Source organism: Oncorhynchus mykiss, chromosome 16, assembly GCF_013265735.2.
Source record: "Oncorhynchus mykiss isolate Arlee chromosome 16, USDA_OmykA_1.1, whole genome shotgun sequence".
Taxonomy (NCBI): Eukaryota; Metazoa; Chordata; class Actinopteri; order Salmoniformes; family Salmonidae; genus Oncorhynchus; species Oncorhynchus mykiss.
This window is the reverse complement of record NC_048580.1, coordinates 43945866-43959767: the sequence shown is the minus strand read 5'-3', so window position 1 is coordinate 43959767 and position 13902 is coordinate 43945866. Positions and strand designations below refer to the sequence as shown.

The window sequence follows — 13902 nt, the reverse complement described above, 5'->3', positions numbered from 1 at the left end:
CAATGGGTGACATGTCTGGTGAGTATCCAGGCCATGGAAGAACTGGGACATTTTTATATGGTCTGCATGTGGTCTGCGGTTGTGAAGCCAGTTGGACGTACTGCCAAATTCTCTTAAACAATGTTGGAGGTGACTTATGGTAGAGAAATTAACATTACATTAACGATCATGCTGTTTAATCAGATTCTTGATATGCCATACCTGTCAAGCGGATGGTTATCTTGGCAAATGACAAATGCTCACTCACAGAGATGTTAACACATTTGTGCACAACATTTGAGAGAAATAAGCTTTTTGTTTGTATGGAACATTTCTGGGATCTTTTATTTCAGCTCATGAAACATTGGACCAACACTTTACATGTTATATCTTTGTTCAGTTTATATTGGTACCCTTGACAGATGAAATGGCTCATAGGAGCAGGAGCCTACAGTATATCCTATTTCTGAAGAGTGAGGCAGCTGGATGTACAAGTACACCACCTGGACAGGACGCTAGTCTATCGTAGGGCCAAGATAACTGCCCATAAATGCTTATTGTAGCCATCAATGAGCTTGCTGCACTTTTCTACTGGAGGCTTGGCCCTCTGTTGAGCTGCAAACTGCTCCAATTCTGCAAAGTTTGAGGGGTGACTTCAACCAACTGCTGCTTTCAATGTGATTCAGACCTGCACTCAACCTAGCCACTACAGAACATACAGTATCACCATTTCTTCTTGAACCATTCCTGGGTGTTTTTAATGGGTTTGGTGTAATTGTCCTGCTGAAAGATGCATACTCTTCGACGGAGACCCAGTTGTTGGACACTAGGTCGAACATTGTCCAAAACATGAGTCCGTGAGTCCAAAACACCTTGATTTCATGATGCCTTGCACACGTTTAAGGCCCCCAGTACCAGAGGCAGCAACCCCACAGCATCATTGAACCTCCCACATGTTTGATCCAAGGGTGTTCTTTTCTTTGAATGTTTCATTTGGAACCAAATAAAACATTAAAAGAATTGTAAACCTAAGTTTCAAAAAGGAAAATAGTTTGTGCAATGTTGAAAATCCAATAAAATGGTATGGGAAACCAAAATATTATTTCAATGTCAACTGATTTTTGAAGAAATGGGGAATTATTGAATTTATATATTCGTCCACTATAGTTACAGTGTCATTGTGATAACCGTTTACATTGTTGTCTGATCCCATCTCTGATTCTATACTCCAAACCTTGATAGGAAAATTCCCAACAGACAGAAACAGTTTTGTAGGTCAATTCTAAGCCAACTCTTTTGTTACTCACAAATACACGGAGGACTGAGGAGTTGTACTATGAATATACTTGTTACAAACCAGGCCTGAGCCTCTGAATGAACAAGCCTATTGACACAAATTGACAAAACAGCATCTGACAGTTCCCTATAGCGCCCGTCACTGCTGTGACAGTAACGCAGACTAACCTCTCCATCCCTACAAAGTATGTTATTAAGCCACTCGCTATCAGTCCCTCTCCTACTTGATGGTTGTGACCAAAGACCAGTGGTGGAAAAAGTATTCAATTGTCATACCTGAGTAAAGGTAAACATATCTTAATAGAAAATGTCTCAAGTAAAAGTAAAAGATGCCCAGTAAAGTACTACTTAAGTCTACAATTATCTTGTTTTAAATGTATTTAAGTATGGTGGTGGAAAAAGTACTCAATTGTCATACTTGAGTAAAAGTAAAAAGTAAAAGTAAATGCTATACATCAAATTTCTTATATTAAGCACACAGGACGGCACAATTATTTATATTTTTCGGACACACTCAGGCATCATTTACAAACATGGTATTTGTGTTTAGTGAGTCCATCAGATCGGATTCAGTAGTGATGATGACAACGCATTATATTGATTGGTGCGTGAATTGGATCATAACGAGTACTTTTTGGTGTCAGGGAAAATGTATGGAGTAAAAAGTACATATTTTCTTTAGGAATATAGTGGAGTAAAAGTAAAAGTTGTCAAAATATAAATAGTAAGGTAAAGTACATACCCCCAAAAATGACTTAGTACTTTAAAGTATTTTTACTTAAGTACTTTACACCGCTACCAAGGACTGTGATTTACTAATGGCTGTTGAGGTGGTCCAAGGGCAGACAATGGCTCATGACTCTGCTTTATATATGGGCCTTTGTAGCACCCTGTTCCAATTATGCTCTTACGGTAAATTGGGTTTATTGAGATCGTGTTCATATTTTCCTGAAAGGAAAAGTAGAGCGTGTCACATTACTGTATATATCACATTGTTTGCAATTCAACAGCATACGTTTGCAATATTTTCCACATATTCAGAAAGGAAATAATAGAGATTTTGAAGAAAGCATTATGCTCAAGGATGTTCTTTCCTGATTGCCACTGTGTTAGTGATATCACGTTATTATATAGATACGTTGTGTGAAATGATATACAGTCATGATTCTGCATATATTTTTCCAGAAGGTTCTGTTACAGTATAAAGGATATATAGAATACTGTATGCACATGTTAGGGTGTAATCAACTTTCTAAGATTTCACATAATTTGTCCCAATGTAGATCAAGATAAACACAAAACCTTTCTCGATTAGAGTATACGTAAGAAGGAATTAACAGAGCATTTACGTTTGACCTTTTTAGATTCCGGAACTGGAATTCAGTGAGCGCATGGTCCACTGATATCTATCTGGTACAGAAACTTAAATAACAGACACCTGAGCTGGACTGTTAGGTAAATTCATCTCGATATCAAATGTTGTTACAGGTCAGGGGTCAAAACAGTGAGGTCACCGTCATCCAGACAGGTAGGATTTGGGTAAATTCCACTGAAATTCCAGTTAATTTTCTTTACAAAAAGGAACATTGGAATTTCAGTTTTACTTCTTGAATTGACAGAATGAATATGGTATTGACCCCAATTATCCATGACTCCAGGGATATGAAGATGGGGTAATGCCCTTGCACCGTGGAAAAACAGCTTTGGTCAGCACCCAGAGGATGAGCAGCGGAGGGAGGGAGCGAGGGAAGGAGCGAGGGAGGAGGTTGCTTGCTGTGTCAGACAGTGTCAGATGCAAATTTGCTGGCTGAGGGCCATTAGCTGGCTGAGGTCAGGAGGTCCACCAGGGGAAGGTGGCACTGGTGAGAGAGACAGAGAGAGGGAGACAAAGAGAGAGAGAGAAATGCAGAGAGAGAGGGTGCGTACAATGTCACTGATGAGCCCTGTCAATGCTCTGTGCTCCATTTTTAATGATGCCCTAGCCAGGCCTGTTGGGAAGATGTACTGGGCCAAGCCTGAGGCAGTACACTGCTGCGGCGCAGTCAAACGGTAGTCAGTCACTCCAGACAGTAAAGATCAATAAGAAAAGGGACAATAATGATGAAGAGCTGAGAAACCTCACTCTTCACTCTCTTTTTCATTAAGACATGAAGTCGACCCATTTCTCATACACATTGGTGGTACAGACCATTTTACATACACATTGGTGGTACAGCCCATTTCTCATTCACATTGGTAGTGCTTTAGCCGTAAAATGCTCACCAGGGGTGATCTTATGGTAAGACAGTGTATTGCATTTAGGCCCCAATTCAATCAGTTGCAGGTCAAGACAAAAAGCATAGCAGGTTGTTGCATTCATTCAGAGCGTTTATACCTACACCAGTGTGTTGAACATTTTACAAAAACACATTTACTTGAAGAACAGTGCAGATGCAAATTCTGGTAACAGAATGACGGCACAGACAGCATAAACCGTCATTTTGTTACCAAACTTTGCAGCTGCGCTGTTCTTCAAGTAAATGGATTTTTGTAAAAATGTTCAGTGGAAATTGTTAAAATTAGTCTTTGTGCAAAGAATTGTATGGTTTGTTTAACTTTGCAATCATTGGTTTTATGTTTGGCATGTATTTTAAAGTGAAAAATTTGAGTCTCAGCATCACTCTGTTTCTGTGGAAATTGCCCTTTTGTCCCTGGGAAACTAGAGAAAAACATCTCCCGAGCCCAGCAGCAATCAGCCGCCTAACATTTCTTCCTTTCTAATCATTAGAAAAGACTGAAAAGGTCACAGTACAGGTTATTCCAGGGGGTGTAGGCTTTACGCTGCTGCTTCAGTTACAGTGCATTCGGAAAGTATTCAGACCCCTTGACTTTTTCCAAATGTTGTTACATTACAGCCTTATTCGAAAATTGATGCAATTCAATGTGTTCCTCATCAATCTACACACAATACCCCATAAGGACAAAGTGAAAACATGTTTGTTTTTTTATGTTTGCAAATGTATTACAAATAAAAAACAGAAATACCTTAAGTATTCAGACCCTTTGCTATGAGACTCGAAATTGTGCTCCAATTTCCATTGATCATCCTTGAGATGTTTCTCCTGTGGTAAATTCAATTGATTGGACATGATTTGGAGAGGCACACCTGTCTATAGAAGGTCCCACAGTTGACAGTGCATGTCAGAGCAAAAACCAAGCCATTGAGGTTGAAGGAATTATCCGTAGAGCTCCGAGACAGGATTGTGTGGAGGCACAGATCTGGGGAAGGGTACCAAAACATTACGGCAGCTTTGAAGGTCCCCAAGAACACAGTGGCATCCATCATTCCTAGAGCCTGGCCAAACTGAGCAATCGGGGGAGAAGGGCCTTGGTTAAGGAGGTGACCAAGGACCTGATGGTCACTCTGACAGAGCTCCAGTTCCTCTGTGGCGATGGGAGAACCTTCCAACAGGACATCGATCCTAAGCACACAGCCAAGACAACGCAGGAGTGGCTTCAGTCTCTGAAGGTCCTTGAGTCGCCCAGCCAGAGTCCAGTCTTGAACCTGATCGAACATCTCTGGAGAGATCTGACAATAGCTGTGTAGTGAAGCTCCACATCCAACCTGACAGAGCTTGAGAGGATCTGCAGAGAAGAATGGTAGAATCTCCCCAAATACAGGTGTGCCAAGCTTTTAGCGTCATACCCAAGACGTCTCGAGGCTGTAATCGCTGTCAAAGGTACTTCAACAAAGTACTAAGTAAAGGGTCTGAATACTTATGTAAATCTGATATTTACGTTTTAATTTTTTTAAATAAATGTGCAAACATTTCTATAAACCTTTTTTTGCTTTCATTATGGGGTATTGTGTGTAGCTTGATAAAAAACAAAACAATTGAATTCATTTTAGAATAAGGCTGTAATGTAAACAAAATGTGGAAAAAGTCAAAGGGTCTGAATACTTTGCGAATGCACTGTATATATTGTTTCAGGACGACAGGGTGGCCATGGAAACGGACATCGGAACTAAGAAACCTGAGAATACTGTTGAGTTCCTAGATCCCTTCACCTTTAGATTGGATTAGTGTAGCACAGGTCAAGGTGAACGTCTCTGTCTGGTCTGGCCTCTCCTTTGTTTCAGCATGGACCTGCCTTCAGTTTTACTATGTATACTTCTGGAACTCCTTGCTGTGAGCTGTAAGCAAATGTTTCATTTCCTATTTTCTGGTTAATTTACTGTTGTTGTACGTGGCTGTGCTTGGATGACTAGTCCATTGAATGCTGATTTTATGATTGAATGTGAAAAGACAAAGGTAAAAAATGTAGAAAGGATTATAGTAGAATTTGCTCATTGTGGTCATGATATCGGAAACTTTTAACAGTTTTTCTATGTTCTGTATTTCTTGTTTCTGATGTCATAGTCCCAAGGGGTATATCTTTTTGCCAATTATTTGTCACTGTCATTTTTTATCTAGAGATGATTATTGCTACAGTTGATTTGTTTGTAATTAGGAATCCTAATTTAGAAATGAAATCACGTTGACAGTTATGGCTGAGGTCCAAAGTGGGAAGAGTCATTTATCGAAAATGTCAGGCTCACTCTCATCTGAAAAGGCAAGTTATGATGTCTGACTTATTTGTCTGACCAAACAATTATTGACGAGCTACTTTTCCACCCAAACACTCATGAGGTGATTTTCTTCTCGTACTATTTGTAGCTTCTTTAACAGATGCTCAATAATGCATTTGTACTCTAGCAACTGTTTTCACACATCAATTACAGGAAAGAGGCGATGTATGTATCAAAGTTCAAACGTGCATTTCAGTTATACCTTTGGATTGAAAAACTATGGAAGCAACGCATGTTTATTAAGCCATGGAACTTAAAATCAATGTCGTTTCAGATTTGTGTCTTCAAACACATGCTCTCTGTGCCTTATAGTTCTTGTTCATTATGTGTTAGTTCCACAGGTCTTAGTTCCATAGACTTACGTATGTCATGAACGTGCTAGTTCTCATACTGTGGTAGACAGGACATAGTCATTGTCCATTTCAAGCACATACTGTACCAGAATAAGGGTGCAGTCTATGCAGCTTGGCATTTACTGAGATGACTCCTGTACTGGAGGCAGCTCTGCGGAGTGTTCACTAGCTGGCAGAGCCACAAAGTCATCAAATCTGATTTTTAACTCTAACCTTAACACTGACCTTAACCACACTGCTATCCCTAATGCCTAACCCTAACCTTAAATGATGGCCAAAAGCACATTTTTGTTTCCATGAATTTTTGACAACATAGCCAATTCTGACTTTGCAGCTCGCCCATTGCATTTATATTTGACGTTTTAATAATTTATTAGACGCTCTTCTCCAGAGTATTCGTCTTAAGATAGTTAGATGGGACAACCACATACCATCTAGCGGAAACCGCTCAGTTCTGCCTCCAGGGCAAGACTCGTGACAATGAACGTTAATGTGCAGTTCGTGCTGGGTCATATTGTATAGGGTTACCTTTCCTGCTGCTTCTTACACGGAACTGTCTAATTATAGAGTGGGACAGGATCAATATCCAGAAACGTAATGGAGCATTGGCTTTCATTCCATAGAGAGATCTCAGTTCCTGTCTGGTCTCTACCCACTGGGCACAGACGTCATTTCAACTTCTAGTTTTAATTTGCATTTGGTTGAGTCGTCAACTAACGTGAATTCAACGTGAAATCAACAACAAATGTCACCATGTCCTTGGATTTAGGTTGAAACTCCCTTATGTTGATGATTTTTGCAAATCCAATCCGTTTTTTTGACGTTGATTCAACGTTGATTTCTTTAGTTGAAATGACGTGGAAACAATGTTGTTTCAACCAGTTTTTGCCCAGTGGGTGGTGCTCAAACCTGGGTTTTCTGTGCCTTAACTTTATTAAATACATACTGTACCTAGACTGTGTGTCCTAGACAATTTCCCCTTCTAGGACAATACAAAAAGACAACATGTGGCAAGTATGATGCAGATAAACTTTAGTTAATGTAGTACATAGACCTTAGTTCACCCTGCTAAAATAAAGTTTATTGTATCCTATCCTATTCTATCTTACATGATGAGTAAACAGACAACAGTAAAATAAGGGATATTACAGTCTTCGCAATATGCTTTATATGTATAGATATACACAGAAACAGCACAAGCAAAACAAAGCATGTCATGGAAAATAATATCCAATACAGGTCAAATTCAATATTGTCCCCCAAAACATGTTACCAACATGAGAGGCTACACTCTATAATGGCCTCAGTGAAATGTGATTGATATTGACTCTGTGCACGCCTGAGATTGGATTTTATTGATCTGTACAGCATCTGTGCCATAAAACCTTATGATGTTGTCTTTATGAGGTGTGTGCTGCCACAGTAACTGTTACAACCATATGTGATTGTGTTGTGTACTATATCCTTATGTTTTTTATTTTTTATATCACAGGCCAGGAGCTGATACAAGGGCGCATAGTGGGGGGATATGCCCCTGCACCCCATTCCATCAAATACATTGTATCAATACAGTCAACTAGAGGACAACACTTTTGTGGAGGATCCTTGATAAATACATACTGGGTGCTCACAGCAGCACATTGTACTATAGGGTAAGTTCATTTTCATGCCCCCCCGCGTACAGTGTGTATGTCGCAAGCACAAACCTGATCTACCTTGACAAAATTAACCAGGTCAGATAGGAAATAGATATAGTACACAGCATTACTCACTCTGTACCTTAGTATTGATGGGAAATGATGCAGCTACGGTGGCCTCAAAAGTACACTATGCAGGAACTGGGAAACAATATAATAGACTCATTGACACAGGGCAGCTCGACTTGACATCCATAAGAGTGTGTTTGTATGTGCGCATGTGGTGTGTGAGTGTGGTGTGTGTGCAAGCGTGCACGTGCGGGCATGAGTGTGTCTGTGGGTGTGTGTAAGTCAAGTCCATTAGCAGGTCCATGGAGAGGTATCAGATTGTCCCAGCTGAAACGTATCAAGGCTGAGAGCAAGTGCCTGAAAGCGATAGGGGCACCAAGCTCACAATAAGAGGTTTTGTGCCGTGATTCTGTGGCACAGCAAACTGACTCAAGCATCCCAGGGCCCAGAGGCTAATCGACATACTTACATACGGTTACCAAAACACAGAAGCTTTTGTTCGGGAAAGTGAATTTACACATTAACCCAAAAGGCAAGATTTATGTCTGTACATTTTTGAAAAATGTCTGCACTGTTGAAAAATGTTGAAACGAAATGGATAACAACTTTGCATGGGACACAACAGGATTTGTGACAGCTGTGAAAAATGAATATGTGCAAGCTACAGTAACAATGACTGCTATATTATGAAAAAAATGGCTTACTAATCAGGTAATTGACTAGTTGGTTTATGTTGCAATAGAGAGAGATAATAATGGTGTCTTTTTGTAGGCACTAATGGAGGCTAACTCCGCTATGGCTCGTTGGGAAAAGATTATGGGGAAATTATTATTTTTTTTGTAGGGTTTTGGATACATGCTGAAAATAAGGTCTGTGGTAAAACTAACTGTCAGAGAAATGGAACTACAACTAGCTAAAGCTAAATCAATCAATTATTATTTTTTTTTTCTCGACGCTAGCTAGCTAACTTTACTAGCTAAAGGTGGAAGTAAAAAACTCTGTAGCACATTGCACATTAACGTTCTCTTTTACTTTAAACACAATTACCTTTTCATGCTAATACACGTTATTTAGCTCAAGCAAACTAACATTATTGTTATCCATATTATTTGCTGTAGCTAGTGCCAATATCTCTTCTCCCATCTTATTTCCCACCTTTTATTCTGATTTCAGCAATACGATTCCCTGGCACGAGAGCTCTCAATAACATTTCATTGGATCTCCAAACTGTCCATCAAATTTCAGCTATGTTATGTGATTTGCTGACACAAAGCAGATGCAATGAAAAGTCATTAAGAGCCCTTCTGTCAGATAATCATATCGCTGAAATCGGAAGGGTCAGAAGAAGGGTTGCAGGGGCTTCCCGGGTGGCGCAGTGGCCAAGGGTGCTGTGCTGCAGAGACCCTGGGTTCGCGCCAGGCTCTGTCGTAACCGGCCGCGACCGGGAGGTCCGTGGGGCGACGCACAATTGGCCTAGCGTCGTCCGGGTTAGGGATATCTTTGTCTCATCGCGCACCAGTGACTCCTGTGGCGGGCCGGGCGCAGTGCACGCTAACCAAGGTTGCCAGGTGCGCGGTGTTTCCTCCGACACATTGGTGCGCTGGGTTGGATGCGCGCTGTGTTAAGAAGCAGTGCGGCTTGGTTGGGTTGTGTATCGGAGGACGCATGACTTTCAACCGTCGTCTCTCCCGAGCCCGTACGTGAGTTCTAGCAATGAGACATGATAGTAGCTACTAAAAACAATTGGATACCACGAAAAAGGGGTACAATTTAAAAAAAAAAAATGAATTTAATGAGTTAGCCACAATGCTAATGCCTAGGAATGCTAGATCACGTCCAGCTAGTTGTTTACCCCTGGCTGAATGCGGAGCGCAACATCAGGAAGTAGCATTAGCTACTCCAGCATGGTGATGGGAAATGGTGTTTCAAAAAGAAAGTATGCATATTTTCATAATTTTCTTCCCGCTTTCTCGCCATTAAATTGAGTTAAGGAGGAAATTGATGCCTTTACAGCCTGAATGGACATGAACAGTCATTAACACCCATTATAACCGGTTTTATAACATCTCATACTGTGACTCATAAAATTGCACCCAGAAGAAGTCTTCACATGGGATTTATGGTGTCACGTGATTGATGGCTTTGTCCATTCATATATATAGTCATTGGAAAAGTGTTACCCTAGTCATTGGAAAAGTGTTACCCAACTATGTTGGTTGAGCTACAGTTATGCACTGGTGAATGAAAAATAATTATACTGCTGAACAGTCATTCCCTCCAGTTTGTCAGCACATACAATAAGGCCTACTGTGTGTATCCATGGTTGGCTCTGCATTAACTTGGAAGTAATACAAATATGTATCTTTCCTTTACAGGGTGGAACAAATTATGATAGTAGCAGGAGACTATTCAGTAAGCATGTATGAAGGGACTGAACAGTTCTTCATACCCCAGCTCTTAATACCCCACCCCCAGTACAACAAGATTACGAACAACGCAGATATTATGCTTATCAAGGTAAAAGAGAGGAAGAAATACTGGTGATATCTGTAGTATCTAGGTAGGCTATGTAGTATACTATATCAATTGTACCACCCTTTGGCTTAATGACAGCTTTGCACATGCTTGGCATTCTCTCAACCAGCTTCACCTGGAATGCTTTTCCAACAGTCTTGAAGGAGTTCCCACATATGCTGAGCACGTGTTTGCTGCTTTTCCTTCACTATGCGGTCCAACTCATCCCAAACCATCTCAATTGGGTTGAGGTCGGGTGATTGTGGAGGCCAGGTCATCTGATGCAGCACTCCATCACTCTCCTTCTTGGTCAAATAGCCCTTACACAGTCTGGAGGTGTGTTGGGTCAGTGTCCTGTTTAAAAACAAATGATATTCCCACTAAGCACAAACCAGATGGGATGGCATATCATTGCAGAATGCTGTGGTAGCCTTGCTGGTTAAGTGTGCCTTGAATTCTAAATAAATCATTGACAGTGTCACCAGAAAAGCACCCCCACACCATCACACCTCCTCCTCCATGCTTCACGGTGGGAAACACACATGCAGAGATCATCTGTTCACCTGCTCCGCGTCTCACAAACACACAATGGTTGGAACCAAAAATCTCAAATGTGGACTCATTATACCAAAGGACAGATTTCCACCGGTCTAATGTCCATTGCTCATGTTTCTTGGCCCAAGCAAGTCTTTTCTTATTATTGGTGTCCTTTAGTAGTGGATTCTTTGCAGCAATTCGACCATGAAGACCTGATTCACGCAGTCTCCTCTGAACAGTTTATGTTGAGATGTGTCTGTTACTTGAACTCTGTGAAGTATTTATTTGGGCTGGTAACTCTAATGAACTTATCCTCCAGCAGAGGTAACTCTGGGTCTTCCTTTCCTGTGGTGGTCCTCCTGAGAGCCAGTTTCATCATGGTTTTTGCAACTGCACTTGAAGAAAGATTCAATTTTCTTGAAATGTTCTGGATTGACTGACCTTCATGTCTTTTAATTAAGGTAATGATGGACTGTCATTTCTCTTTGCTTATTTGAGCTGTTCTTGGCATAATATGGATTTGGTCTTTTACCAAATAGGGCTATCTTCTGTATTCCACCCTTACCTTGTCACAACACAACTGATTGGCTCAAATGCATTAAGAGGAAATAAATTCCACAAATGAACTTTTAACAAGGCACACCTTGTTAATTGACATGTATTCCAGGTTACTACCTCATGAAACTGGTTGAGAGAATGCCAAGAGTGTGCAAAGCTGCCATCAAGGCAAAGGGTGGCTATTTTGAAGAATCTAAAATATATTTTGATTTGTTTTTTTGGTTACTACATGATTCCATATGTGTTATTTCATAGTTTTGATGTCTGCACTATTATTCTACAACGTAGAAAAAAGTAAAAATAAAGAAAAACCCTTGAATGAGTAGGTGTGTCCAAACTTTTGACTGGTACTGTACTTTTTCACTCAAGGCTTAGTTAAATGTCATCATTAGGTGTTTAATTACTCTTTGAAGGCCTTGGTAAAGGACAGAAAGTTTTTTCTTCAAACCTAACCTGACCCACATTTCCAGTGTCTGTCTCCATCTCTTTTCAGCTGAAAGCTCCAGTGTACCTGAATAGCTATGTGTCCATCGCTCCGCTGCCCCGCCAGAGTGCCTCGGTGGCAGAGGGGCGGTTGTGCAGGGTGTCAGGCTGGGGGTTCACCAGCTCTAGTGGGGGACAGATACCCTCCTCCCTGCGCACAGTCAAACTTCCCATCATCTCCACAGCCAAATGCAACAGCAGTGAGTCTTTCAATGGGAACATCACATCCAACATGATCTGTGCAGGCTACAGCGCTGGCAGACAGGATGCGTGTAAGGTAGGACCCACGCTATAGTTACTAGGATAGGGTTTTACGATTTCTAGTGCTATGGGTCGGATTATACCTAATACTAGACTAAAAAGCATGTTTAATACATATTTCCCATTGAGCATGGCTATTAGTCGAGGGAGTAGGTTTAAGCTTGGTCCGTCAAACATGCCTTGAATCTTTAGGATATCTAGAAAAATCGAATTTGGCATCCAAATATTGATTGCCATTGCACACGGTATAGAAGAGTTTGTGTCTCTAAACTCCAGGCTTTTGTCTGTCTGTTGTTTCAGGGAGATTCTGGGGGCCCACTGGTGTGTGAAGGTCGGATCTATGGCGTGGTTTCCTGGGGGATGGGCTGTGCCGATGCCAAGTACCCAGGAGTCTACACTGCTGTGTCAAAGTATCGCAGGTGGATAGACCGGATCATGTTCAGCTACTACGGACGCTGCAGCAAGTATTAGAATCAAGTGTTTCTGTCTGAAACACTACCCTTATCTTGAACTTGGAAACATTTCAGAGAGCTTGATGTGAAACACGTCCAATATTGGGGATAAAAAGTCTCCCAGTGTCATGTAGCTTTTCATTACTTTTACTTTTTTATAAAACATCGATAGAAACATGGACCATTCCCAACATGTTCTTGCAGTACAGTATGTTGCTACTTGTAGTCCCCTAGCAATGCTATTCCACAAAGCAACATGACGAACAACTGATAAAATATGAATCATGTCAACAATAAAACATTTATTTAACAAGAGATGTAATGCCAAGTTAACATGGTTTAGTTTATATGAACACCAGTGTTATCAACCAGACACAAATGCATAGAGCATAAACTTGAATGAAGCAACTTCAAGTCTGAGAGGTGAGTGCATGTATATTTAGACTACATAGAATAGTTAAATAATTGTGAATTTGTGAGTGTGTTATAAAAAACCGAAGTGAACTGTATGTTTTCCTTGTTTTATATAATGCATCACTACCAATTCAAGGTGGACTGGTTTTATTTTCACAATTTGTATTGCAAGTATGTCATCCAGATTTAATTGAGGGATCAAATTCTGGACAGGCATATTTACAACAAAAAAAATAGTAGAGTTGTTATCAACTTCCAAAGTTCCTGAACAAATATCCCAGCTGTACCCATAATTGTATTTATTTATTTTACCCTTATTTTACCAGGTAAGTTGACTGAGAACACATTCTCATTTAGCAACAAACTCTGGGAAAGTTACAGGGGAGAGGAATGAGCCAATTAGATGCTGGGGATGATTAGGTGGACATGATGATATGAGGGCCAGATTGGAAATGTAGCCAGGACACCAGGGTTAACACCCCTACTCTTGTCTGCTCATTGGTGACGTTCATCATCAAATCTGCTTGTATGCTGATGATGTTTTGATATTCATCTCTAGCCCTGAGACTTCTTGTTAATACTGTTGAATTACTCCGTGAATTCTCAGGCTACAAAATTAATTTAACTAAATCAGAGGCTATGCCACTTGGTTGTCTTCCCTCTGTACCTATTACCTTTCCCCCCTTTCCTTTTAAATGTTCCCCCTCAGGTTTTACATATTTGGGTATAGTTGTAACTCC

At 40.6% G+C, this 13902-nt stretch overlaps 1 protein-coding gene across 1 annotated transcript; it reads left to right on the top strand.

The window, feature by feature from the left end:
* Positions 1-5802: 5802 nt before the first annotated feature.
* LOC110491066 (trypsin) lies at positions 5803-13284 on the top strand. The gene is made up of 5 exons (XM_021564436.2): positions 5803-5818; positions 7730-7889; positions 10319-10460; positions 12046-12312; positions 12597-13284. Exons 1-5 carry the CDS (start codon positions 5803-5805, stop codon positions 12765-12767), a joined length of 756 nt encoding a protein of 251 aa, XP_021420111.1. The 3' UTR covers positions 12768-13284.
* The last annotated feature ends 618 nt before the right edge of the window (positions 13285-13902 follow it).

Excerpts from the sequence above, each read along its gene's own strand:
- LOC110491066 (XM_021564436.2), top strand. Across the intron at positions 7,890-10,318 it reads GCAGCACATTGTACTATAGG|GGTGGAACAAATTATGATAG; the intron begins GTAAGTTCATTT and ends TTTCCTTTACAG. Across the intron at positions 12,313-12,596 it reads GCAGACAGGATGCGTGTAAG|GGAGATTCTGGGGGCCCACT; the intron begins GTAGGACCCACG and ends CTGTTGTTTCAG.